This window comes from Pteronotus mesoamericanus, unplaced genomic scaffold (genome assembly GCF_021234165.1).
Source record: "Pteronotus mesoamericanus isolate MK-2021 breed Mesoamerican mustached bat unplaced genomic scaffold, CSHL_Meso_final contig_26, whole genome shotgun sequence".
NCBI lineage: Eukaryota > Metazoa > Chordata > Mammalia > Chiroptera > Mormoopidae > Pteronotus > Pteronotus mesoamericanus.
In genome coordinates, this window is record NW_026555109.1 from 10,955,344 (window position 1) to 10,983,310 (window position 27,967).

At 33.7% G+C, this 27,967-nt stretch overlaps 1 protein-coding gene across 1 annotated transcript; it reads left to right on the forward strand.

Moving 5' to 3' along the window:
- Positions 1 to 195: 195 nt before the first annotated feature.
- Positions 196 to 27,967, forward strand: TNFSF13B (TNF superfamily member 13b). Its single transcript, XM_054574316.1, has 6 exons — positions 196 to 719; positions 822 to 909; positions 14,821 to 14,877; positions 23,686 to 23,798; positions 23,886 to 24,036; positions 27,329 to 27,967. Exons 1-6 carry the CDS (start codon positions 369 to 371, stop codon positions 27,439 to 27,441), a joined length of 873 nt encoding a protein of 290 aa, XP_054430291.1. The 5' UTR covers positions 196 to 368; the 3' UTR covers positions 27,442 to 27,967.

A 27,967-nucleotide genomic window follows, 5' to 3' on the forward strand; every position in this document is an offset into this window, starting at 1 on the left:
CTTAGAAGTTCTCTCAAGTGTGTTGATCCAAACTTGAAGTTATGTCAGATCAGTAGATTTAAGGGATTCGTTTCTGTATAAATGTTTTGAGATGCTATTAAAATTCTTACAAAAACTGAAAGTGAAATGAGGAAGACTGATTGAGCAATCGACTAGAAGGGTGAATGCCAGGAAGACCTATTGTACAGTAGGGGCAGAGATGCAGCAACGCAGGGAGAAGAAAATTCAGGAGAATTCTCCTGAGGGCAGGAGCCAAGCTGGCCAATGTAATCAATGTAGGACATCAACAAACACAGATAACAGGAAATGATCCATTCCCCGTGGTCACTTATTCTAAAGTCCTGAACTTTTATAGTTCAGGGAGTGAAATGAATGACTCCACAGAAGGGAAGCAGTCACGCCTTTCTTGTTGTTTTAAGAGAAGAGAAGAAATGAAACTGAAGGAGTATGTCTCCATCCTCCCCCAGAAGGAAAGCCCCTCTGTCCAATTCTCCAAAAATGGAACACTGCTGGCCTTCACCTTGCTGCTAGCCCTGGTGTCCTGCTGCCTCACGGTGGTATCTTTCTGCAGGGTGGCTGCCTTACAAGCAGAGCTGAGAAGCCTCCGGGAGGAACTGCAAGAGCACCAAACTGAGCAGCTGCCAGGCCCTCTCCAGGCAGGAGCAGCAGCAACCAGGGCAGCTATGCGGGAGGCTCCAGCTGCCACCTCGGTACTGAAAGTAAGTTTGCAGCAGCTGAAGCTCTAGGCACAGTTCTCCCTGCAATGCTGCCTCTTCTACCTCAGATGTCTTTGCCATAACTTGAGGTTTTTCTCCTCTTAGGGGATCTTGGCACCGCGAGCTTCAGGAGAAAGCAACTCCAGTCAAAGCATAAGGAATAAGCGTGCTGCTCAGGGTCCAGAAGAAACAGGTATGTTTGGGGCACGGAATCTTTAGGATCCAGAGATCCCAGCCTTCACAGGTGTGGAGGATAGCATCATTTGGAGAGAGGGGCAGGGGAGTGAGAGGTGAGCATAACCTAGAAACTGAAATTTACACTTTAAACCAAATGTGGCTTTACAAGCAAGCCTGAGCACTGGCAGGTTTAATAGGCTGCAAGCACGTTTTGTTCTCAAATGAGCAGATTTTGTGCATAGGAGTATTTGTGTGTGTGCTATACTTTAAGTATAGGGGAGGAAAAGGAGGCACATATTTCTGATCAAATAGTTCACTTCTATGTCAGAAGCATTCCCCATCACTTCCCTGGGGAGGAAAAAAAGTACTACGTGTTAGTGTAGAATTGGTTTTTGTCTACCTGGGTCATAAAAGTTCAGCCAAAGAAACATTTCCTGAGGGTGCATTGGATGCTGTGAAATCAAATGAAGCAGGTGTGTGTTTGTGCTTTATTTGGTTTCTTGCTTTAAAAAAGTTTATACACACACACACACACACACACACATTTTAAAACTTTAGTGTATGCTGTTTCAGGAGGTCCACATATTCATAATCTTGTAACAGTTCTTTAGTGGTTTCTGCCTTCTTCATGTTCCACTTGTTCTGCAGAATTTTATAGGCTCCTGAAACTTCACATTTGTTGGAGCCTTCTAAAATAAACTATTTTAGTTCCTTCATTTCAAAGATGAAGAACATTCGCATTGCATTTACTAGTATCACAATTTAACAAATCCTTGGCATTGTTCCCCTTTTATATTGAAGAACATTTTTTAAGCACCTAGAATGTGCCAGGCAGGAATGTTCTAGGCTAAGTATTGTACACCTACTGTTTCCTTTAATCTTCACAGTGAAAGTGAGGTAAATAGAACACGTGTAATTATTTATATATATTTACACTTCTGAAGAGAAATGTGTGAGATACATAGAGACTAGGTGTTCTTGTATCAGACACACACACACACACACGCACACATTAGATGCTCTGACTGTAAACCGTTTTTTCACTAAATGCTTTATTTATAAAAAATATTTTTATTTTATAAAATTATATTTTTATCTGGTTATTGTATCTTTGTGCCAATTATCAGAAACAATTGGGTTTAAATATTTTTAAACTAGGAAACATTTATACAATACTTTAAAATATCAATAATTTTTATATTTTGCATTTTATCATTTATATTTTCTACATAATTGAAAAAATACAGCACCTATACTATGGAATATTTTGTGTTCACTTATATATTGAGCATTTTTCCTATTGCTGAGTAATTCTCACACATCTACATTAGCTTACTCATAATACAGTTATTTAACATAGACTTTTTTTTTTTTTGCTGTAATGGAATATACCAAAACTTTTGGTGCAGATCTCTTTTGTTTATGAGGACTAATATCTTCAATATAAATTTAGTAGATGGAATATCTGAGCTAGAAGGATGTACACCTTTATCACCCTTGCTACCTTTTGCCTATTGCTTTTCCAGTGAGTTATAAGTGCAATTAAAAAGTAATGTACAAGTTCTCCACAGTCTTATAGCATCTTATCTTTTAAAATGTATCTAGGCAAGTTTAGTACTTGTAAAACTATATCTCAGACTGAATTTGTTGCTTGCTTACAAATGAGAATTAACTTCATTCCACATATTTTAATAACTCCTAATTGTATCTTCTGCTAATTTTTATTTATAACTTCTCTCATTTGTCTCCGCTATTTTCTGTAATTTTGAATATACTCTATAACACATTAATTGTGTATTGAAATTTTTATGTTAATATTTTTACAATATTTTGCTATTTTTTAAAATGTGTACAGAAATTTTGCATCTGTATACTTTAATGTGATAAGCTTTTCCTTTAGATTTTCTCTCATACATCAAAGCTAAAAATATATTTGTTCATAGCCTCTGAAATAGTTTATCATCTGCTATTTTGACTTTTTTATAATTTAGTGTTTTAGCTTGGCATTTAACTCATAATTACTTCTGGCATATACTTTGATAGATTATGTTATACTAGCTTTAACTTCCCCTTTCTTCCACTTTTTCCTTCCAAACTGCTGCTAAATATCTCAACCAAATGTATTAGATGATAATTTTTAACTTGTTTGCAGTGGAAAGCTTACTGTGTTATGTTAAGTTCCTCATATATAGTTGAATCTATTTGGAAACTGTCTTTCATTGATTTGTTAATTTGTTTATCTGCACTAAAAATATTTTAAATAATTTTGTAATGTAGTGAGCTTCAACAGATATTGAAGGATCAGGGTGCCCCAATCATCGTCATCTTTCTTTGCTGGTATTCCCCTGCCTCTACATGTTTGTTTTAAAAATAAACCCTACCTTTACCATTGCAGAGAGGATAGAGGCTCATTACAGCAGCTTAAGAAGAAGAGAATAGAGTAATAAATCAATAACTCCTTGAGTTTTACTTCCCCAAAATATACTCTATTAATCTTTTAAAATTCCTCCCATGATCATGTATTTACATATTTGTGTTTTTATGGCACCAAAAATTGTATACTGATAAAAAAAATTTCCCCAAATAATTTGCAGTTTTTAGAAAGTAGATATTAACAGAAAATTCTGAGTGACTTATAATTTATCCAGTTTCCACAGTCCAGATATAATCATTGTTGTCATCATGTTTTGCCTCTAATTTTTATAAACCCGTAATATAGTATACAGGGATGGGCAAAATAAGTTTACAGTTGTTCATATAGAAAATAATACAAAAATAATAATATAAGAATGGAGTCTGTGTTTTCTGTACTCAGAGCTGTAAACCTACTTTTGCCCACCCCTGTATAATGTACATACAATATGTATAGTATATAGCATATATCATGTATATATATTGTACATAGTACATACTCATAACATTCAAGATCTGAGATGGCAGGTTTGAAGATGAGAGCCTTAGTGACAGGTAATATATGCTATTCCTTGTCAATGAAATAGCTAGAATGTTGTTATAGACACTATTTTGTGCAAAGAAAATTTATTTTGCTTAGCACTACTCTAAAATTAATGTATATACCCAAGAATATTGTTTGAAACTCTGATTTTGTTGCTGTTATTTGTTAAGGTCTTTTTTTTCTGGAACTGAGAAAAGTCTATGCAGTTTGAATCTGCAGCTTTCTGTTGTTGTTGTTCCATTCTACTTGTTCTGATTTATTTTCAGGAAGACTCAGAAACCTTTGGTTGTTCCTTTTACTTTCAAAGTGTTCATTTATGTTCTTATTAATTTTGTTTATATATTTTGGGACCATTAATATTTTGTTGGAATTTAAAACTGAGGAAGAAAATGAATTTATACACTGTTTAATTGATATATTCAAGAATTTTTTTTATCTCTATTAAACATTTAATTTCCCAATAAAACATTTTTTCTTATATAAGTTTCACTGTTCTTTCAAAGTTAATTTTAAAAAGTTTTGTTGCTGCTTTAGAGTCTTAGCATTTTCAAATAGCTTGTTAAACTGTTTAAAAATGTACAGAATTTTTAATAAATGATATAGGATTTGATCTCATGCTTATTTTTAAGCCTCAGCATCTTACTAATGGATTTATAACATATTTATGGATGTATACTTAACAGAATTATAATATTATTTTCAATTTTTGTCTAGAACTCTGCTTTCTACATGTACTGTTCAATGGCAATGCTTCATTTTTTTATAGCTATGTCAAGAAGGTTCAGAGCTAAATATTGCCAAATGACAAACCAGAATGTTACCTATTCTTATTTTTTTATAAATCCAACGCACATTTCAGCCACTTCAATCAGCCACTTCGGTTTTATTGTGTGTATATACAATTTTTAAATATATTTCAGTTTATTGGTCTAGAAAGCCCGATCTCACCAGCACAGTAAGCCTAGTACTGCATCAGTATCGGGTACTTACTATATATCATCTAGGAAGGCTACTGTCTATTTATTTGTATATCTCCTGTGTGTACAAGTAGAGCCTTATGTGGCCTGGTTCATTTTTGTCTTCTGTATATTTTTCACGACGCTTTCACACAGTAGGTAGTCTATCAATATTTGTTGATGGAGTTTGAGCTCAATATGAAGCAAGGTAGAATGATTTGGGAATCACTTGTCATCATTTCGTTGAGGGGATTTTCCCATGTTTCACTTAGAGACCAACGTAAACATTTTAAAATTTGACATTTAAGGCAATTAACCAAAGAATGAGCCTGATCACAAGGCTAGAGTCATGGGAAGAGTTTGGGAACCCATTGCCTTAGACTCTCTTGGTGCACCAGGTAGACACAATAGTTGTTATGATTTATTTCCAGGAAAACTCAAAAACCTTTGGTTGTTCCTTTTGCTTTCAAAGTGTTCATTTATGTTTTTATTTATTAATTTTATATATGCATTTTCTATATACAACTAAAATTTCATGGATTTCTTGTTTAATTTTTTATTTTACTTGAAGTATTATTACATATAGAAAGGGCACATATCTTAAGGATACAGCTTGGTGGATATTCTTAAAATGACAGCAGTAGATCAAGGGACTACCATCAGCCTACATGCCCACTTGTTACTTCTTTCAGTCCTCCCAAGGGTAAATTCTGCTTTTTCTTGACTTTATAACTTGCTACTTAATTTTAAAATTGATTCTAGTTTTGTTTTTCTTTAATTATGTTGTATTTCAATGAAAGTCTTACTAAGTTTCATAAGATAATTTCTGATTATAGTTTAACAAACAGAAATGTGGGGAAATCCAGGATCAAAGAATTGCCAAATGGCTCATACTAAACTGATTAGGCCCATTTGTGGGCTTTTAAGCCCATGATGGATATTTTCAGATATTCCTAATTAAAAATAAATAAAATTTATGGCTTTGAAAATATTACCCATTACAATACCTTCACAAATGGGATCATGATGACCCATATTTTGAACCCTCACCTAACTTTACTCATTAATTATATTTATTGATGATAAGCTTAGATTCATAGAAGTGTATTCATTTTTAAAACCCAAAGATAAGAATATTTAGAGTTCAACAAGAAAATGAATTCTTTCACATGGGCTCCTACTGAAACCATTATTTTATTAGTTTATAAATAAAATCAGATGGCCATTGTATGTTCTCCCTGTTACTCATTAGGGTATTTAAAGTTTATTGGAAATCATGTGTTTTAAATTATAGAAAGACAAAAATTATTTTATAATTTTATTATAACTGTCTCAACTCTAATAATAAAAGTGTTGAAAACATGAATAACTCAAAGAAATATAAAAACAAGAGTATCCAAATTTCATCTTACACATATGTATTGTAAGATTTTTACCAAACTACTTTATTTTTTTTTTTCATTTTCAAGCAAATTTTTTAGTTTGGCTTTATTTTAAAATTATAGAAAAGTTGCAAACATAGTGTAGGAATTGGTTGTATATCTCTCATCCAGTTTCCCCTAATGTTAACATCTTACCTTACCTTGGTACCTTTGTCACAACTAAGGAACCAACATTGGGACTTAACTAATAATGAAACTCTAGATTTTATCTGAATTTCACCAGTTTTTCTACTAATATCCTTTTTATGTCCCAGGGACTATCCAGGACACCACATTGTATTTAACATTTTAAAGTCAAAGGTTTTAATATAGTACACATAAGTTAACACCTTATATTGTAACTCAACCATTTCTCTGGGGTAAACATTTTTAATTGTTAAAAGAAAAAATATCAATACTATTTTTGAATCTTTTTCTTGAAATTCATAATCTCTCTCCTTTTCAAGGAAAGATGGGATATCTGAGAAGTCTATAAAACTGTCTTTGTTTCATTGACATTTCTGGCTCAGAAATTTACAAAGCTGTAAAATGCCTGCTAAAAACATAAAATGTAAAACTCAGCCTTACAGTTTGTATCAGAATTAGGCTAACTGGAGCTTCTTACCCAGTAAGGGCGTGTTCCTTCCTAGAACATAAACAGCTGGCTGCTGCCATGGTGATCTTTGACCAGATTTTCCCCTGACGGTTATTTTAACCCTCTGCTTCAATAAGGAGGGCCTCTTTTTTCAGTGTTGCAAGAACAGGCTTCTTTCTGTTCAATTTCCAAAAAAGTATTTAAAGTGAAAATAGTGACTTGACAACCAAATCTTTGAACCCTGTTCTTGTCAATTTAAAGTTTTAGGAAACAGAAGAGCAAGGAAACAAGTCAGTCGGCACAGCCAAGAGTGATATTACGTCTCTTCCACATATTCTGCAACACTGCTAGGTTCCAAGATTTATTCTAGTAGGTGGGTGGTGATTGGAAAATAGAACAGATAAAAGTTTCTGCCTGTCAGTGATTACGTTACAATAAAGTAGAAAGACACAGAAAATAATCAATAAACATAATTAGTGAGTGAATCATAATACTAGCAAATGGCAAATGTATTGAATATGTGAAAATCTTAGGGCTGGGTTAAGGACCAGGAGAGAGCGAAGAGGGTATGTTTCTATTTCAAATAAGGAGGCCAGAGTAAGTCTATCTTCTTGAAAGCGCAGCAATTCTTAATACTTTCAGTTTGTTTGTTTTTTTTAAATTTCAGACATGGTTAGTTATTTTACACATAAATTCTATAATGTTGAGGGATGTGTTCTCATTCTGTATGAATGGATCATCTTAATTTTAAAGTTTAATTATGCTTTTTATAGGTCATGGCCTACTTAAAAAAACTGCGTTGGGCAGTTCTTTGTTATGGTGAGGTTTTCTTTTAAATGATATATACATTTCTGAAGAGTTAGAGAAGAAACTATGTTTTCCACAGAATGAACAGCAATTATGAAAAACTCTGAGGTAGGCACTCTGGAATCTGTAGAAAAGTGAAGAGAGAAACTAAGTTAGTTATTGGGTGTGTTCAATATGTAAACTCTGGGTTATGTCCTGTTGATCTAAGATTTACCCTCTCAATACTCCTATTAAGTTGTCATTATTGTCTTTAATTTAAATGGTAGACTTGAGGCCCAACCAGAGTTGGTTCCTTCTCTCAACAAGCGGAACATTTAGTTAGAGAAATTAAGCAAAACTAATGTAAATTTTAAGATAATAAACACCAAGCCCTTTAGCTTTTACAAAACACATGTAAATTATGACTGCAGTTGATTCTTATAACACTATGAAATAGATATTATTTTTATTATATAGATAAGAAAACATTTCAAAATTATGTCAGTCTTATGATTAAACAGCTAATTGGTTTGAAAAGTAAAATCTTTTGACTGTAAATTCTGAGTTTTTTGTTATGCAAGCTCTATGTGCTTACTGGCCAAGTAAGACACCAGATATGAAAAAAAGTACTGAGTCCTTTGAGATCCAGACTTTTATTAATATTATTACCAATGAGAGGGTCATCCTGTTTGGAATCATATAATGTTAGTTAGTAATGATGATTATAGACTAAAAGATTATCTACTCCATGGTAGAGAAGAGTTAAGCTGGGTTTAGAAGATTGAGGAGATTTGGGATAGAGAAGACTCTATCCTAGAGAGTGTAAACAATAATAAAGGAGGAAAATAAGTATAAGAAAAGGTCTTATTTTAGTAGGTAGAAGAGGTATAACATGCGAACACCCCTTTACTCTTTTAAATGTATAAGATTTTTGCAAGTGCTAATTGATTGAAGTGTTTTTTACAAGTTGAGGCTTTCCTCCTCCTCCTCTTCCTCCAATGGCTAGCCTGTTTGAGATAGGGGAAATGGAAAATAACTGCTTTTGATAGCTTCTGACACTAGTTATGAAGTCTCACGTCGATTCATCCTTTTTTCTTTTAACTCCTGCTCTAGAGCTTGTCAGAGTAATAAAGAGTAAGAATTTCAGGAAACTAGTACAAAGCCATTTACTTAAAAAAATATAATAGTATGCTATAATTCTGTGGCTGAAGATTAAAAACTTGATTATTGAGGATTATTTGTTATGGAAAATGTTTTCAACATAACCATGAACCCAAAGATTTATTGTTAGAGGGCCCAGAAATTATTGAAATATATTTTCTTTAAATTTATGAAAGCTTTTTCATCTAAGGCATTAATTTAAATTTATTTAATGTATTATAAAGTTGGATGTTATGATGTCTATTTTTTTTTCTAAATTGTTCCACAGATCTTTGTTTTAGTCTGCTCAAACCAGACACTGCAACTTTGTAAATGAGAATCCTTAATGTCAGGTGACTTACAGTCTAGGGAGAGAGACAATTAAAAAAACCATTAGTATGTATAGTGAAATGTATGTCAATAGATGTATGTTTGAAGTATAGTAGGATCAGATATTTAGCTAGTAGGACCAGGGAAAGAGTTGATATTTTATCTGAACCCTGAGGATGAGCGGGCTTCCACCAGATGAAAAGGGGAGGAATATTCATGCAGAGGAAATGGCAGATACACAGTCACGGGTGCATGAAGATGACCTCCTTTTCTGAAAAGTGTATTTAAGTACAGCTAGGTGGGTGAATCGAGTTCATGACGCTGTGAAAGTAGACTTTGTTTTTGTATTCAAGAATGGCCACTGAAGGAATTATAAACATTAGAACAAGATAAATTGAGGTTTAGAAAGATAACTGTAGAAAAATGCTAATTATGGACTAGAGTTTGTAGAAAAAAGAAGAAACACAACTTGGTGGGCTAATGTAATTGTTCAGGGTGACAAGGGTGAAAAATCTGAACATAGGGTACATTGCTCCTCACCTTCCCATTTTTATCATTCTCCCCCTCTCTTTTCCTTTCACTCATACTTGCTGTGTCCCTCCAACATAGACCTTTCCATATACTGATGACTATTAATTTTGCCTCAAATGTTCCTGTTCCCTTCTTCCTTCTGATTTTATTTAATTGAAGTGTCACTGTTCAGAGAAACCTTCCATTTGGGTCAAATGGGTATGTTTCTCTCTTTCTCTCCCCCACTCCCAAATCCTCCCTCCTCTTTCTTTCTCTCTCTCATACAGTTGCAACTTTATTTCTGTTTTTATCATGTTGATTCACCTCTGTCCTCCCCACTAGTTTGTAAGCTTCATGAGGGTAGGAATTGTGTCTCCTTTTTTTGCTCTCCCTAGTGCAACACATGATGGAATGTGCTCAGTAAAATTTTTGAATGAAATGAATGAGATATACAATCTAAATTGAACAAAAGTTATAAATTCAAACCATTAGAATTTATTTATTAGTTGAATTTCAAAATTGAGAAAGAAGGAATAAGGCATGTATATAGATTTTCTAGTTTGGGCGACTCAGGACAGTTATACAATCCATTAAGGGAGGGAAAGAAAGGAGTAAGAGGTGAGTGTGTGAGGAAGATAAATCAATTTGGGGCATGTTGAACTTAAGGTATCACTATGGCATCCAGATAGAAATGTCCAAGGAGGAAGTTGAAAATGTAACAACCATTTGTGCAATTTTTTATTACCTTTCTCCAGACATTCAGGTATACTGCTGTTTTTGGTTTTACCTTTCTTGCAGACATGTTTGCATAATGTTTTTCACTAGTAAGTTACTGATATCCGGTGACCTCTGAGTGTACATCATTAATTGAGAAATATTCTAAAATAATGCAAAGGAGTCATGGCAAAAGAAAAAACATATCCTGTGGAGATGATGGCTCAACTATAAAATTAGTAATTTTAAATTAAAATATTTGATCGGTTGTAAAATGAAACATTAAATGAAAATGGTGGAGGTTTTTTCTTGTTTTGATTTTTAGTTCCTAGTGATCATGAGGCTATGTAAAGGGCTGCTGTTTTACATATCCTACATTGCTTTAGGCATAGAACACAATTATATTATGAGTGATACATGACAATGCCCAATTAATGCTAAATGCTCTCTGTATACACAGAGAGAAAAATCTTTAATTCAAGTACTTTTCTTTAGTTCTATCAAGTGTAGTTATTTCTATTTTATTTTATCAACTCCTTTGTAGCCCCCCCAAAATAGTACCTCTTTCATACTTCCCCAAGGCCATTATAGCACTACAATCTTTCTTAATTCCTCAGACTGAAAACTTGTTTTTATTATTAATTTTTAATTCTCCTTCAAACTCATATAGTCATTAGTCACAGACTTTCAGTTTTTTTAAACTTTTAAAAAATTTTTTTATCTATTTTTCAGACAGAAGGGAAGGGAGGGAGAAAGAAAGAAAGTGAGATGGAGCATGTGTGGTTGCCTCTCACATGCTCCCTACTGGGGATCTGGCCCACAACCCAGGAATGTACCCTGATTGGGAATTGAACCAGCAACCCTTTGGTTCCCAGGCCGGAAGCTCATTCCACCTAGCCACACCAACCAGGGCGACCTAATATTTTTTTCACAATTTATCTTGGGTGCATCATTTGTATAATTGTATTTTAGACCAGTAAAACTCCCTCAACTCATACTGGTTTCATAAGTTGCTGCCCAAGCAAACTGCTTATCATTGATCAAATAAAACTTTATAATCCAGTTTTCCACACCTAAATTCTTGAATTTCCATTCCAGTAGAAATGTTTATCCTACAGCAGTTCTTTCTTCAGTTTTTTCATAAATCTATATCCAGCATAAGGTCAATATATAGATCTTTAAAAGATTTCTTCTAATTAAACTTTTCCATCTAAGTGAGAGGAATAATGAAAAATTAGTAGATGTAATACATATGAATTGGGCAAATGTATGGTATCTTTCATGGGAGCCACATGTAATCTGTAATAATTGCATTTTTGTAGTAGTTTTATATATTAGCCTCTTGAAATAATGTATAGTAAACAAGGTTCTAGTTTGAAAGAATTTAGTTCCAATATAGAGAGCAATATAATAGATATTAGCAATCCCAATAACTTTCAAGTCCCTCCTCCTGATTAATGATATTTGAATAACAATTTTGAAGGTAGCATTCAAACTCAAAATGGTTTTTTGTATAGAAAATATTTAAATGCTATTTTAATTGTGAAATTGGTTAGATTTATTTTATTTATTAAATGTTGAGTGATAGCAGATTATTTGTTTTGAAAATTCTTATATTAGGGATTCTCTTTTGTAATCTATTTTTGTCATTAATACAACTTGTTTTTAGAAATATTTTACAAAAAGTTTAATATTATGAGTAAACTTTCTTATGCTGTCACAACGTACTTAACAAGAATAACTATCCATGTTTCTCACATTATTATATGTATATAATATATATATATTTAGAAATATGTTTCCCAATCATGTAAAAAGGTTTTAATGTATGCTGTTGCCTTGCTTAGTTAAAAAGATAAATTATTCTTAAACTCTGTGTAATTCCTGTTAATTGTAGTAGAGGGAATGACATATGAAAGACTTACGAAAACCAAACATAATCAGTATTACAATTGTTATCAATATTATGTTTTACATTGACTCTGCATTCTCAGAACTATTGTGATTGGATATTTATGCTCTTGGGAGATGTCAGAAAATACTGTGTTCTTCTTTACCCGCTTTTTGGGAGCAATAATCTGTAGTTAAAATCAGATTTATGTTGAATTAGAGTCCTAAAAGGCTGAACTGGAAATAAGTGGTAGTAGATACTAAATTTTCTAAGAAAGAAGAGTTGAACTGTGAAGAGATAAGTAACACTGATTGGGTTAATGGGACCTGAGCGGCATCTAATGAGGACAATCCTATTGTTATTTTTCTAACATTGTTATTGAACTGTCATTTTGATAGCCCATTTTCTTTTCTGAAGAGTATTGCTTGAAATAAACTTTTCTCTTGATAGCGTATTTTTTTCTAAAAGGTAGATTTCTGTTACTACATGATGAAATAGATCATTGTTTTTCAACGTGTAGGTTGTAGCCAAATTTTAGTTAGGCTGCGGAGATTAAAATTCAGACAGATTCATATCAGTTTGGTAGTGTTGAGGCTTCACTCATTACGTAAAACTCTTTGTCCTATGGGAGTTTTGGGGGAGCAGTCAAGGTAAGGGTTAATTGAAATGGGAAGTAATGTATTGTAGTATTTCTGTGTTCTTTTTAATCAGCTTCACTTGTTCTCATGTTCTCATAGTGTCCATTACGTGCCCAGTTTATTTCGTGCAACAATGTTAGGAACAGTATTGCTAGCACTGCTACTACTGATAATAGCCAAGAGTGATTTTGCAATTATTATGTAACAGGTATAGTGCTAAATGTTTCATATGCATTATCTCATTTAATCTTTATAATATCCCTGTACACATAATGACAAAAGAAGATGGAAATTTGGATATTTGACTTGGACTTTTGTCAACATCCTCTTCTTTTTCTGTGTGGAAGAAAGATTAGAGCTTTAGGTGTTCTGATTGACCATTGCATCCCTCACAGAAGTAATTATGGTGCCTTGTAAGTAGTAATTCCTTAAGAAGTTTTTGTTACAAAAATAAAAACATTTAAAATAGGTTTAACGTGGCTACTCTGTTATTGTGCCCTTCAGATTATAGCTCCTTTGGATGCTTTGTACTTCTTTCTTCAAAACCTCCTTATCCACAATCATTCTGCCTGTTACGATGTTTTGACTTAATTTCCTAGCAAAGGGTGTGCCATAGTAGTTGCACTAATGAGTCACATTTTCCCTAACACAGACATGGCTACCGCTGTTTTACAAATCAATAAAAGAATCAGAAACTAAATTAAACAGTTCTCCTATCGAATTGATCAGACTAACATAAAAATGTGTTAGAAAAGTTTCATGGTTATAAAGAAATTGAGGTTTTTAACATTATATTCCACCTTTAAATGCCAAGAGAAATTTCTTAACAGGTTTTCTTATGTGATAACTCTCTTTAAGAGAATTATTCTTAGGCCAAAGCACTTGCACAACCCAGAATATCATATAATTATTACATCCGTTATTTCATGTTTTAAATATTAGAAATATTTAATCAACTGAAGCAGAAATTCAGTTCTTAAAATCTATACCCTGAGAAGCATGTTTAAAGTATTACTTCAGTTCTGAATGCAATACTTGCTAAAAAATAACAAACCTAAGCTATCAATAATAGTTCATTGATTTAAAATAGGCATGCTCAGTTTTATGTGTTATATTTTTCAAAGATATTTACTGTTTTGCTTTCTTTTCCTACAGTCTACTTATTTTGCTTTTACCTGATGGCATTTGTCTTTAACAGAATAGTTATTTATTCCCATGAATATTCTCTGTAATATTTTATTGTACATTTAATATGTGATATGAGTTGATGCTTCCCAGAAACTTTACTGATTAAGCTATCTCAGGGAAAATCTTCCATTTTATATTTAAAAGATGTTCTGTCTGTACTCTTTTTGATCCAAATATTTGAATGGAGGGTGACTTTGACTCCACAGTGAAAGAGATGTGGTTTCCACCTCAGGACCTGGGCAAGTTGATTCCACTTTCTCAAGACAGTTTTCAGTGTGTAATTTTTAGGATTTTTGTGAGGTTGGTTTTATATTGGCTCAATAAGTGTTAACAATTAATTTCATTTTTTAACAATGTTAATAGCATCTTTAATACTAGTGAGTAGTTATTTATTGTTAGATTTTTTAAACAAAAAATCATTTTAGAATATTCTGCTGGAGTAAGTAGCTCATGTTTTTGGTAGACTTGAAAAACAATTATGACTAAACTTGCTTTCTATCTGTTAGCATTTTAAAGCAAGCTAGCTTAAAAGTGTAATGATATACTTACTGTATTTCTACAGCACATAGGTTTTCTCAAACATGAATTTCAAGTACAAATTTTATTTCAAGTACAAGTTATAGTAAAAACCTGTGGGCAAATTTCATAAAGTAATATTAAAAACAATATACGAACTATGTAGAAAGTATAATGCATTTAATGTTCCTGGAAAATGAGTTCGTAGCTTTGTGTTCTCTAAATCATCTTAGATCTGTTACTATTTCTATTCAAGTAACTAAAATGATACATTTTTGCTTTTCAGTCACTCAAGACTGCTTGCAACTGATTGCAGATAATGACATGCCTACTATACGAAAAGGTAATAAACTAGTCCCAGTAACTTTTCCACTTAGAATTTAATATATTCTAGTCACTTGTAAATTTCAAGCCCAAAGACTGTATTCAGACCTCAGCTCAAATTTATTCTCTACCTCAAAACTTTAGTTAAATTAAAACAATAAGCAAATTTATTCAAAATAATTAGGGAATAAATATTTAGGTTAATCTAATATTTTAAAATAGAATTATCTTAGAGACACTAATACTTAGAAGTCTTAAATAATTAACATATGATAAAACAAAATCGATACTAAAGGAAAATTTATTTTTTATTATTTAGAAATCATTTTGGCTCCTACAATGCTTCAAGATCATCTTCACAAATATTAATTATCCAATTAAGCTGTAGAAATCATAGGATGCAGTAAAATCGAGCATATCATAAACATCTTATAGAATTAATTTATTAATAAATATATAATATGTACAAATAAGCAAATATAACATTCTATGATAAATCTTCAGTGTGAAATTATTGTTTTATATTTTACATGTAATGGTTAAGAATATACAGTATTACAATTACTGTGTAGCACTGGAGCATAGCAGTGACTAAAATATGTATGGTTCCTTATTTTCATGGAGTTTACCTTCTGATGAGGAAAAATACAATGAATACGTAAAGTGTAAATGCTGTTCATAAAATTAAATGCTATTGAGAAAAATAAAGCAGGCAGCAGTCAAGGGCATGTTCAGGTTATGAAACCCAGAAAATGGAGTTCGAAAGTGTCAAGAGGTTAAGCTGGGGCCAGGAATGGGGAAACAAGAATGAGTCCAGATTGGATTTGGATTGAATTTGGATTGGCCTTTGTAATGATTCCCAGGAGTGTTATCTTGCATCTGTATTTTTCTATGTGACTTTTAGTTATTTTAAATGTAACACAAATATTAAACTATTTGAAACTCTGTTATTATTTATTACTCTGCATTTTCCAAAATCATGTTTGTAACTTTTAATAGGCAACTAACTGTTTCATAAGAATTAAAATTAAGCCAGAAAAGACCCTAAGGACCAAAGATAAAATTTACAAAATACATAATTTAGAAAACGATTTGTTTTACGCATTTGGCCAAAATCCAAAATGATAAAAATTACACAAAAAGATTCAGCTGCTACTCGATTGTGAGTATGAGTTACACAGTGTTGTCATCTTCTTGGCTCGGTGGCTGCTCTCCACTGATCCAGGGTGCTCGCCTGAGTGCCTTGCCCTTTGGACACATTGACTGGCCTTGTGTTGCCAGCAGGCCTTGCTTGGACAGTGGGTAAATGTAAGTGTGCATGTACATTCCAGCAGTAGTGCTTCACTGTGTCCCATAAATTTTTATATGTTCTGTTCCCTTTTTTATTTGTCACGAAATATGTCTTCATTTACCTTTTGATTTTTTTCACCTGTTACTTGTTCAGGAGTGTGTTGTTTAACATTCATGCATTTGTGAATTTTCCAGTTTTCCTCCTGTTGTGGAGGTCTAGTTTCGTACTGTTGTTGTTGAAAAAGATACTTGCTGTCTTTTAATTGGTTGAGACTTAGTTTGCACTCTAACATTTCATCTATCCTGGAGAATTTTCCTTGTGCATTTAAGAAGATTGTATATTTTGGTACTATAGACTGAAATATTCTGTATCTCTGTTAAGTTCACTTAGACTTGTGTAGTGTTGTTCAAGTATTCTATTTCCATATTGGTTTTCTTTTGGATGATCTGTCCATTGTTTGAAATGGGATATTGGATTCTACCGTTACTGTATTGTTGTCTTCTTCTTTAAAAGTTCTTAATATTTTCAATCCCCAGTATTGAGTGCATATATATTTATATTTGTTATATCCTCTTGAATGTCATCATATAATGACCTACTTTGTCTCTTGTGACAGTTTTAAAATGTCCATTTTGTCAGGTGTAAGAGGAGCCACCTCTCTTTTTTGTTTACTGTTTGCATAGAATATTGTTTTCTAAGCCTTCAGGTTCAACCTATCTGTGTCCTTAAAGTGAGTTCCTTACAGGCAACACATGGTTGGATTTTTTTAAAATCCATTCAGCCACTCTACATTTTTACTTCTCCCTTCTCCACACTTTATGTTATCGATGTGACAATTTACATCTTTTTCCATTGTGTAACTATTAAATTATTATATGTACAGTTTTTTAAAATACTTCTGTCTTTTAACTTTTACACTAGAAGTAAAGTGATTTACAACTTATTTCAGCCATTTACTTCAGCTTGTTTATGGGAAGTTTGTTTCCTCTCTTTCATTGTGTTGTGCTTTCTTGATTCTTTATATTCCTTGTAGATTTATTTTGTTATTTGTGCATTTGAAGAAGCAGCTACTTTTTCCAGTCTTCCTGGGCTGATTTTGACTGGGAGACATGTGTATTGGTCAACAGTGCTTGGTATTAGCCATGCTAAGTCTGAGGACAAGATCCCCTTTGCTTTCTTTTTTCCCTCCTTGAGGAAAAGAATCAGCTCCTCCTCAATAAAAATGTTGGCTATAAGGGGATGCTCTCCCCTTTTCTTTTTTTCTAACTGTATTCAGGACCAACCAAGCTCTTTTGGTTTTTCAGTGTTCAGTATTAGCCAAGGTAGGAACTTACTGTTCTTCCATAGGAGGAATCATGGAGTAAGGCAGTCTTCTTGGTGCTGAGCTCAGTGTGTTTAGGAGAAAAATTGATGTGAGTAAACTGAAATTGCTCTTCTTACCTATACAAATATGGCTGCTTCTCACTTTGTGCTCCTTTGAAATGCTTCTACTTAGCTAGATTCTGAATTTCTCTTCAAGGTATTTTGATTTAAAGTCATTGTTTCAATGGAGGGGTAATGTATAAGGCTTTCTATTGTACTTTGCCATCTTGCTGATGTAATCCCTCACTCAGAGCTTTAAATATATAATCCTACTGCCTTTTGCCTACATGGTTTCAAGTGAGAGATCAGTTGTTCATATTATTGAGCCTCCTTTGTACTTGAGTTGCTTCTTTCTTGCTTCTTTCAAGATTCCATTGTGTCTTTGTCTTTCAGCTGATTTATTTTAATGTGTCATGGTATGGATCTCTTTGAGTTTAGCCTTCTTGGAAGTCATTCAGTTTCTTGGACACATAGATTTATTCTTTCTTAAAAGTTGGGAAGAGTTTGACAATTATTTCTTTAAATATTCTCCTTCTCTTCTCTTTCTGGAACTCTTGTCACTCACACATTAGTGTGATTCATGGTGTCCTACAGGTCTCTTGGACTCTCTTCACTTCCTTTCATTCCTTCTTTCTTCTTCTCCTTAGACTGGATAACTTCAGTTCTTCTAGCTTCAGTTTTGCTGATTCTGTCTTCTGTTGCTCAATCTACTCTGTAACCCCTCCAGTGAACTTTTTTTGACTTTTCTGCTCCACAAGTTCTGTTTGGTTCCCTTTCCAAAAATAATTTTTATCTCTTTACTGATAGTGTCTATTTATGCAAACAAAGTTCTACTGCTTTTCTTAAGTTCTTTTTCTGTGGTGTCCTTTAGCTCCTTAAGCATATTTAGAAGATGTAAAGTCTTTGTTAAGTCCAATGTCTGGGCTACCTTAGGAATGGTTTCTGCCAATTTTTTTTTTCCTGTGAATGATCCATAAATTTCTGCTTGTTTATATGCTTTGTATTTTTGTTTGAAAATTGAACAATTTAAGTATTACAGTGTGATAAGTCAGGAAATTATATTTTTTCCTATCCCACAGGTTTGGTGTTGATTGCTGTGGACTATGGTGGTCCTTTTGGTTATTAATTTTCCAAAATTATTTTTGTTAAGACTGTATTTCTTGTCCTATGTGGTCACTGAAGTTTTTTGTTATCTCTGCAGTCAGTCTGATTTTTTTTCATAGAATATTATTTATTAGTGAAGATTAATTAGGATGTATGTCAGCATATAGTTTACTATTTTAGTGTTGATTAAAAAGCACATTGTAAAATGATAGGTATGATATGTACATTTTAAAAAATGAAATAATATTTATTTTAGATATTTATATAGAAGTATCTAAGTTAAAAATCATGAAACTGATTTTTTTACTTAAATTCATAATTTTTACAATTTAAAAAAGTTTTTCAATTACAGCTTGCATTTAATATTATTCTGTATTAGTTTCTGATGTAGAGTAGTGGTTAGGCAATCATGTGCTATACAGAGTGGTCCCCAATATTTCAAAAACCCACCTGGTACCAAGCATAGTTAGTATGATATTATTGACTATCCTATGCTGTAATTTACATCTCTGTGACTGTTCTGTAACTACCAATTTCTACCTCTTAATCCCTTCACCCAGCACCCTGAACCTCCTCCCCTCTTTCAACCATCAGTCTGTTCTCTGTATCTATGAATCTGTTTCTGTTTTCTTTATTTTGTTCCTTAGATTACACATAAAAGTGAAATCACACAGTATTTTTCTTTTCTCTGTCTGACTTATTTCACTTATCATAATACCTTATAGGTCCATCTATGCTTTTGCAAAAAGTAAAATTTTATTCATTTTTATGGCTGAGTAGTCCATTGTGTAAATGTACCACAGCTTTTTTAGCCACTCGTATATTGATGGTCACCTGCGTTGTTTGCGTATCTTGGCTAATGTAAATAATGCTTCAGTGAACATGGAGATATTCTTTCAAACACATATTCTTTCAAATTAGTGTTTTGGGATTCTTCAGATAGATTCCCAGAAGTGGAATTGCTAGGCCATAAGGCAATTCAATTCCATTTTTAATTTTTTGAGGAACCTCCATGCTGTTTTCCATAGTGGTTACACCAATCTGCATTCCCACCGATGGTGCCCTAGGATTCCTTTTCCTCCACATCCTCCCCAGCACTTGTTGTTAGTTGATTTATTGATGATGGCCATTCTGGCAAGTGTGAGGTGATATATCTCATTGTGGTTTTGATTTGCATTTCTCTGATGCTTAGTGATATTGAGCACCTTTTCATATATCTCTTGGCCCTCTGTATATATTCTTTGGAGAACTGTCTTCAGGTCTTCTGCCTAATTTTTAATTGGGTTGTTTGTTTTTTTGGTATTGAGTAGTCTGAGTTCTTTATAGATTTTGAATATTAACCCCTTATCTTATGTGTCATTAGCAAATATCTGTCGTTTTGTTGATGGTTTTCTTTGCTATGCAAAACTTTTTTTAGTTTGATGTAGTCCCATTTGTTTATTTGTTCTTTTGTTTCCCTTACCCAGGACAATATATCATAGGTTTTTTTAAACCTCTAATCCTAATCCTGACAGAGGTTTATATAAATACCAGGAACAACAATAACAACTACAAAAATACTATCCTTTTCTTAGCAGATTGGCTCTGAGCTGGGGAACTACTTCAACATTTAGCCAGGCCGCCAACAACTCTGCCGTAGACTTCCCCTCCCACTTACATGGAGGCTGAAGATTAACTAGAGGCATTATTGTAGGATTTTTTTCAGGTCTGCTCTGAGCATGCACGTTGCATTACAGATTCCTTGGTGTGTATAGTGGCATGTGAAAGGCCTTATTTCTTCAAGTATCTTCCTCCTCAGCCTTCTTCTCAGGCTTTTGGTTAGTCTGTTGCCTGCCCCATCTGCTGTTCCTTGTTCCAAGTAGCTACAGGTAGTGAATGTCTTTAAAGCTTTTGATTGACAACAAACAGCCTAGGGAGCTTCCACTTGAAAGGGGCTTCTAGGTAGGTCATAATGCATAGCCTCAATGTTTTGAGAATAAGTATTTCACTCCCTGGCACCAGCAAGGCGCCACCGGGACTCAGGCTGCTATTTTCATATCTGTTGCTAACCTGGAAAATTGAAGATGGTAAATGAATAAGCAAAAATACTATAACACTTTCTTACTGAAATTTAACAGCCTTTTTTTCTTTCTTTGTGTTAAATGCTCTCTTGATCCATTAAGTTTTTTATATACATACAGATTTTATATATAGATTTCATACATCCGAAAATGTCCATGAGTTTTTGCCATCTTAATTGCTTTTCAGTGAAGGGACTTATTTTTTGAGCTTTCTACTCTGCCATTTTCCATGACATCATTCTGACATCTATGATTATATCTTTAGACAATTATATCTATTGATTTTCCACTCTGGTCTGTGATAAAATTAATATGATTGCTCTTTATTTTATCTTCCTGTTCACCATAGATTCTTTTGGATAACAATATTATATTTTGTAACTTTTGTGTATTTACTATTAAAACGTTTATATATTTATTAATCGACCCTTCAACTTTAACTTATATCCTTTAAACCCCAGCTGTTAGAAATGAGACAGTTGATAATTTACTGCCAGCATTTTCCCTCTTCTACTTCCTATATTTGGTAGTTATATAATTCCTACATTGACATGGCATAAAACTATTTCATCCTTTCTGTCAAACAGTTCTTTTTATGTGTTTTTATCTTGGTTTTACAGATTAACGTATTTAATACTTATTGCAAGTCTTTTTAACCATGGTTTCCTCATTCATGTCTTTGGGAATGATCTCTGTTAAACATCATGTAAAACTCCATTATTATAATCTCTTCACTAAAATAGTGTTGTCTGAAAAACAGGCAATGATGAGTTTGCCCATTATTCATAAGTGAGGATATCTTTGATTCACGGGCTATCATTAATTATCCAGTATACCACTGGCGGGTTTTCATTTAAGGAAAGTATTTCTCAGATACCTTCTTTGGGAACAGCAATTGGGGTCATCAGGCCTGCCCCATATTGGGGACATTCACTCCCTGTGAGAGACGTGACAGAAGAGGCTTGTGGGAGTGCTGAGGAGGGGCCAGCCAGAGCACCTTTGAAGATCTGGGATGCCCCTTCCTTCTTGCCTTCCTTTCTCCCTTCTCCTCAGTCTCTGACAGCTCTTCCTCTGTCTATGATAATCTGAACTTGGAAGGCTACCTTAAGGAATTGTTTCATTTTAACATGAATTCACAGTGTCATTTTCCTTTGTTGAATTACTTGCGTTCTTAACTCACAGTATTAAGTCACTGTTGTAAATTCTCACCATTAAGTAAATATTAGAGTAAATGGTGAACTATAAAACTAGACTGGGAAACCTGGTTGAGAGGGACCATAAATAAATTGGTATAAAATATGTAAATAGACAATTTAAAAATGACAATATGGTAGACTAGTAAAATGAAACTGTGGTAATCTAAAATCATATTTAAAATGTTCCTATGATTAATAATGTTGAATCATTTGTGTTAACAAGCCTCACCTTGGTTATAAGAAAAGGTGAACATATATTCAGAAAATATGTGTTCTTGTATTATAGTCTTCCCTTGAGAATCCTGTTGGGGAAAAGTTCAAAGATGAGGAACTTGCCTTGGGGACCTGTTGATGTGGGTTCATACACTGAGCAATTGTATTTATGAATATGAAAACATTATCAACTACCACATCTTAACATGTCTCCTTAAGAAAATCCTCAGGCAAAAATTTCCTTTAATCTCAATTCTGTGACAAGTTGTCCTTTTCTTGAGCTCCTGGTATATTGTCTTGTGGACTCTGAATTTTTTTATTGATTTTTGTTTCTGTTTTTGTTATAACCAAGGTGAAGTTTGGGAACACAAGTGATTCAACATTATCAATCATACGAACATTTTTAATGATTTTAGATTACTGCAGTTTCATTTTACTAGTCTATCATATTATCATTTTTAACTTTTCTATTTACTTATTTTATACCAGTTTCTTTACTCCCTGCCAAGTTTCTCAGTCTAGCTTTATGGTTCACCATTTACTCCAATATTTACTTAATGGTGAAAATTTACAACAGTGAACTTAATACCATGAATTCACAGGAAAAGAGTGTTTACACTGTTACTAGGGTTGATGTCCAGAAGCATCATGTCCTGGCTCAATGATTTGGTCCCCTCCTGCCAACTCGTTTCTGTGGCTTCTGTCTTCTGTCTACGACTTCATTCTCCTCGTGAGCACAGTGCCTCCCCTGTCACTCCTCAAGTAAAGTTTAGGGATAAAGGAGAAGTGTAGTACTGGACAGAAATCATTCAGTTTGAATATTACAGATCACGACCACAGTTTCCTGACCATTTCACAGGAGAAACTACGTCTCAGTAACTTTCCCCACGCCTCTTAAACTGACCTTCACAGGTGCTCTTGTATGCCCGCCTTAAGGACTCCAGGAATCTCTTTTGTGACATCTCTCACAGGCAGTGAATACCCCCCAAATGGACCAAACCTGATGACCCTAACTTGCTCCTCCCAAAAGAGGTCCCTGAGAAATACTTTCCTTAAATGAAAACCCTCCAGTGGCAAACAGGAAGAGGATAGCCTGTGAACCAAAGATCTCGGCGATAAGTAACAGGGCAAACCCGTCGTCGCCTGTTTTTATACATTATTTCAGTGAAAAGAGGGGCTTGCTTTCTCCTGATAACCTTTGCTAAATTCTCAACATACTCACTGTGTCCTCTCTAGGAACCAAAGAAAAACTGGAAAAGTTCTCTTAGGGTGTAATTCAGAGATATTTTATACATTCTTTGCCTCAGACTTTCCCATCCAGACCATCCTTAAGAAAATTGCTGAAATACAGAAGACTGAAAGAAAAACCAGACATTTCATCTTAAGTATTTGCTGTCAAGTTCCTGTATCTGATATTCACCTCAGTTAATATATAAGTGACACTGGAGAAGCCAATGGAGTAGTATAATTTGTCTCCTTTTTCTCTCTTCTTTAAAACATAAAATTCTCTTCTATGTTTCACACTTAGTTTAGAAATGAAGTGGATATGAAAAACTGCTTTTCTCAGTTTCCTATCTTATAAATTGTTCTCTTCATTGTAGGATCTTACACATTCGTTCCGTGGCTTCTCAGCTTTAAAAGAGGAAGAGCCCTAGAAGAAAAAGAAAATAAAATACTGGTCAAAGAAACCGGTTACTTTTTTATATATGGTCAGGTCGGTTCCATCCCCTTTCTGTTGTCACAGCCCAGTGCTTCCCATTTTGTGCTTACTTCTGACCGAGTTCTTTGGTTTATTTCTCAGGTTTTGTACACCGATAACACCTTTGCCATGGGACACCTAATACAGAGGAAAAAAGTCCATGTCTTTGGGGATGAATTGAGTCTGGTGACTTTGTTCCGATGTATTCAAAATATGCCTGAAACACTACCCAATAATTCCTGTTATTCAGCTGGTAAATAATAATTCTCTATAAATAGGAAGACATTCCTCAGTATACTGTGTGATTTTTATTGTCTTGAATGATAAGCTAGTCTGTTTTAATTGCGGCAGATAAAATCATTCCTAATAGTTTTATCATTTTTATATACATTTAGAAAAGGCAGTTTAACTGTATAGCAATCAACACTAAGAACAATTCTAAGCTGTATTTTCTTTAACCTCTAATAACAACAACAGTAGAAGAATAAGAGAATGATTACCATGTGCCAGGCAATCTTATCAGCACTTCATACCTGTTCATTTAATCCTCCTGTTTCAGGGAGGTGGAATCTGAGGCACAGAGCTACAGTAACACACTTTGTCTTAGGTTGCACAGCTACTAAGTTCCAGAACTTGGTTTAAACCAGTCAGTTTGATTCCAGAGTGTGAACTACCAAAAACTCTTCTTTATATGCAGTGGAAAAAATCCCCTTTGCTGATTCGAGGATCAGGTCGCATTGCCCAGTGGCTTCTCTCTCACTTTCATGCAGGTAACGTCTGGTATAGTGGACACCAGACGGCGACTTTGGGATGTGAAAGTGTGGGAGTACATACGCATTTCAACGCAGGGGCCATAAAGATACAGAGAGAAAAGAGGGTGGGTAGGCTTCGTTCATTTCAGGTCTGCAGTGTTTGCCTCAAAACATTTATTTATTCCTTTCTGGTGGTTAGACAAATCCATTTAGGACCTGAGCAATGCCTGCAGGTCCAGTGACCATGAAATGGCGGTGTGAAACCGAGGGTTGGGGAGGGACTGCTCAGCGTGAAGTACCGTATTTCAAAGGCATTTATTAACAGAGAGGCACAATAAATCAGAAAGAAAGGGAAGAAGCACATAGTAATAGGGGTGATCGTCATTCTGGACCTGCAGCCATAAACAGCTCAAACAGGGTGATGGGGAAGTTTGTTACATTGGAATTTCCTAACTGTCATAAAAAACTGCTTCCCTGTACCCAGTAGCCACCAGTATTTTGATGCTGCAAAATATTTATAGATGGGAGGTTATGCCAATCTGCTATGTATTTGTATTCATCGGTACTTATACCTACAACAAACTTTCAGATTTTCTAATAACCTGCTGCTCTCACATTTACTTTCTCAAACAGATATCCTAAGTGCCGTCCTTTTTAAGAATAAATAACTTGATCTTAAAGATATTTCTCAATGATAATAGCTTAGTATTATATATGAGAACCATTCTGTATGAAATTTTAGGCTTGCAATTTTTATCTGTTCTGGGGCAAATTTATTTAAAACCATGAACTACACATTATAAGTGTATAAAATGCTTCCATAATAACCTGAAAAAAATTAAAATGGCCCTTTTGAGAAACCTAACATAATACCAAAGAACCTCTTCTCTACACAAAGCAGAATTTTATTCATTATTTTATTAACAGAAGTGTTTATTGTAGAAAAGTTTATACTACTATAAGCTCAAAGAACTGAAATAGCCAATAACTCAGTGTAGAAATTTTAAAGAGAACCTACTTTAAAAGGTAGTTTGTTGGTTCTTGTGGTTAAGTTGTGTGGATACATATAGAAACATTGAAATGATATGATGTCTAGAATTTGCTTCAAATTATAGATGAAACAAGATTGACAATGGGTTAATAATTTTTGAGACTGAGTAATGTATATGTGGAGTTTATATTATCCTCTCTTCCTTAGGAAACTTTTAACACTTTCTTCCCTAGCTGGTGTTGCTCAGTGGATTGAGCACCAGCTTGTGAATCAAAGAGTCGCCGGTTTGATTCCCCATGTAGGGCACATGCCTGGCTTGCAGGCCAGGTCCCACGTAGGGGGCGCACAAGATGCAACCAACATTGATGTTTCTCCCCCTCTCTTTCTCCCTCCCTTCCCTTCTCTAAAATAAATAAATAAATAAATAAATAAATAAATAAATCTTAAAAAAAATTCTAACACTTTCTTAAATAAAAATAAAAAACAAAACGTGTTGGTGAGAGGGGTCACTCCCACTTTGTTTTGAGAGTTACTGTGACTTAATGCTCTGTGACCTGTAGTCTTTATCAAAATATTAAAATATCTTTAATCTCTATGATAATTACTAATGTAGTCAACAAAAAATTACAATCTTTTTTTTACTATTTAGTCATTAAATGCTTTGCCAGTTCTAGAAAATGTACATGTTACCCTTAACAATATGTAAAACTATGTCTTTTTTGTTTATTGTCTACCTTGGTACCTTACAAAAAACAAGAACCTTGGTGACCAAAAAAAAAAAAATTGTCACACTTTTCTTTGTGTCTCTAGAAAGGTGTCTGGTACGTAATATATGCTCAGTACATAAACACCGATTAACTGGTGCCCAAGGAAATTGGGTGCTTTGGGCTCCATGATAGAATAGATGTTAACATAGATGTGTTCATGCAAGTACATTTTCACTATATGTTAATGAAACAATGCAAATACTTTTTTAAAGGTTAGTTGAAGTGTTGGCAATTCAGATACTATTTTGTTTGTTAGTTTCTTTGTTTCTTCTTCTTTCCTTGCTTCTCCTCTTTCTTTTCCTTCATACAGATTTTTTTTTAATGGGGTCAGAAATTACCTGATACACTGAGTGTATTTCTTGAATTATGTTTTTTACTCCTGAATCACAAAAATATGTCATTATTATTAGGCACACATACAGATTTATTCTTTACCTTTAATAAATTAATTATTTTGTTGCTTTTGGTTGTTAAGACAAATATGGAAATTTAAAGAAACAAAATATATAGGAGGCTATAAAAAGTGATCCAAATGACTCCTAATCCCCTAATCTTGTCTCTAGAGAAACACTGTGTAACAGATGTGCTCTGTTCATAAATGGTATTTGGTATTTTACTCTTAATCTACGCATTTTATATTCACATTTAAAAGTTTATATGCATGTGTATTTTTATTTAACATTATTAAAATTCTCTTGTCAATAAAATGAAACAAAACTATTTTAACTATATACTATTCCATCAAGGGATGCACTATTATTTACCTAACAGTTTTTCTTAAACATTAGATTCTCCATTTTATAAGCAGTAGGTGATAAATACATCTACATCTGTTGTAATTCCTTCTGTTTCTTTACTTAACTTTTTTTTAGGCTAGTAGGATAGTAACTGGTTTAGAAGTCCACAGATAGAACTTGAAGTTTGAATGTCTATGTTAACATTATTTCCCAAAACAAAATCATTTTATTTGATATTCCTTTTTCTTCTTTTCCATTATACAACCACTTAAAGCTCTTGTAAACCATTCTTTTCCAGGCATTGCAAAGCTGGAAGAAGGAGATGAACTTCAGCTTGCAATACCACGTGAAGATGCTAAAATATCACGGGATGGAGATGGCACTTTTTTTGGTGCATTGAAACTTCTGTGACCTACTTACACCTTGTTTGTGGCTATTTTCCTCCCATTCTGTGTACCTCTAAGGAGAAAGCACTTGAGTGGACATACCAAAAAGGGGGGAAAAAGTAGTTATCATAGCCTTTTCTGTGAACTGTTTGTTTTGGTTTGCTGAAACTAGACCAAACAGGAAATTTTAACAGACAACCACAGCCAAGGGACTGTCATGTGGTTTACAAGAAATAGAGCTCATTTAAGGAAAGATAGAATTAGAAAGACTTTTTCGCTATCATGCCATGTTGAACAACTTAGTCATAGTTTCTTGTCTTGGAGGAAGTGCAGGATCAAAGGGGCAGAAATCATTTGTTCAAAAATGGTATTCCATTATTTACTATGCAACAAGTGCCCACATCTATGGGACAGTAAGACCTTTGGGAGAAATCTCAGAATTCATCCTCTATTTTTATGTGAAATATACCCCTCTCCTTTTTCATTTAACATTATAGATAGTAAAAAGAAAAAAATACAGAAATTTTGCATTCACTACATGAAAAAGTAAT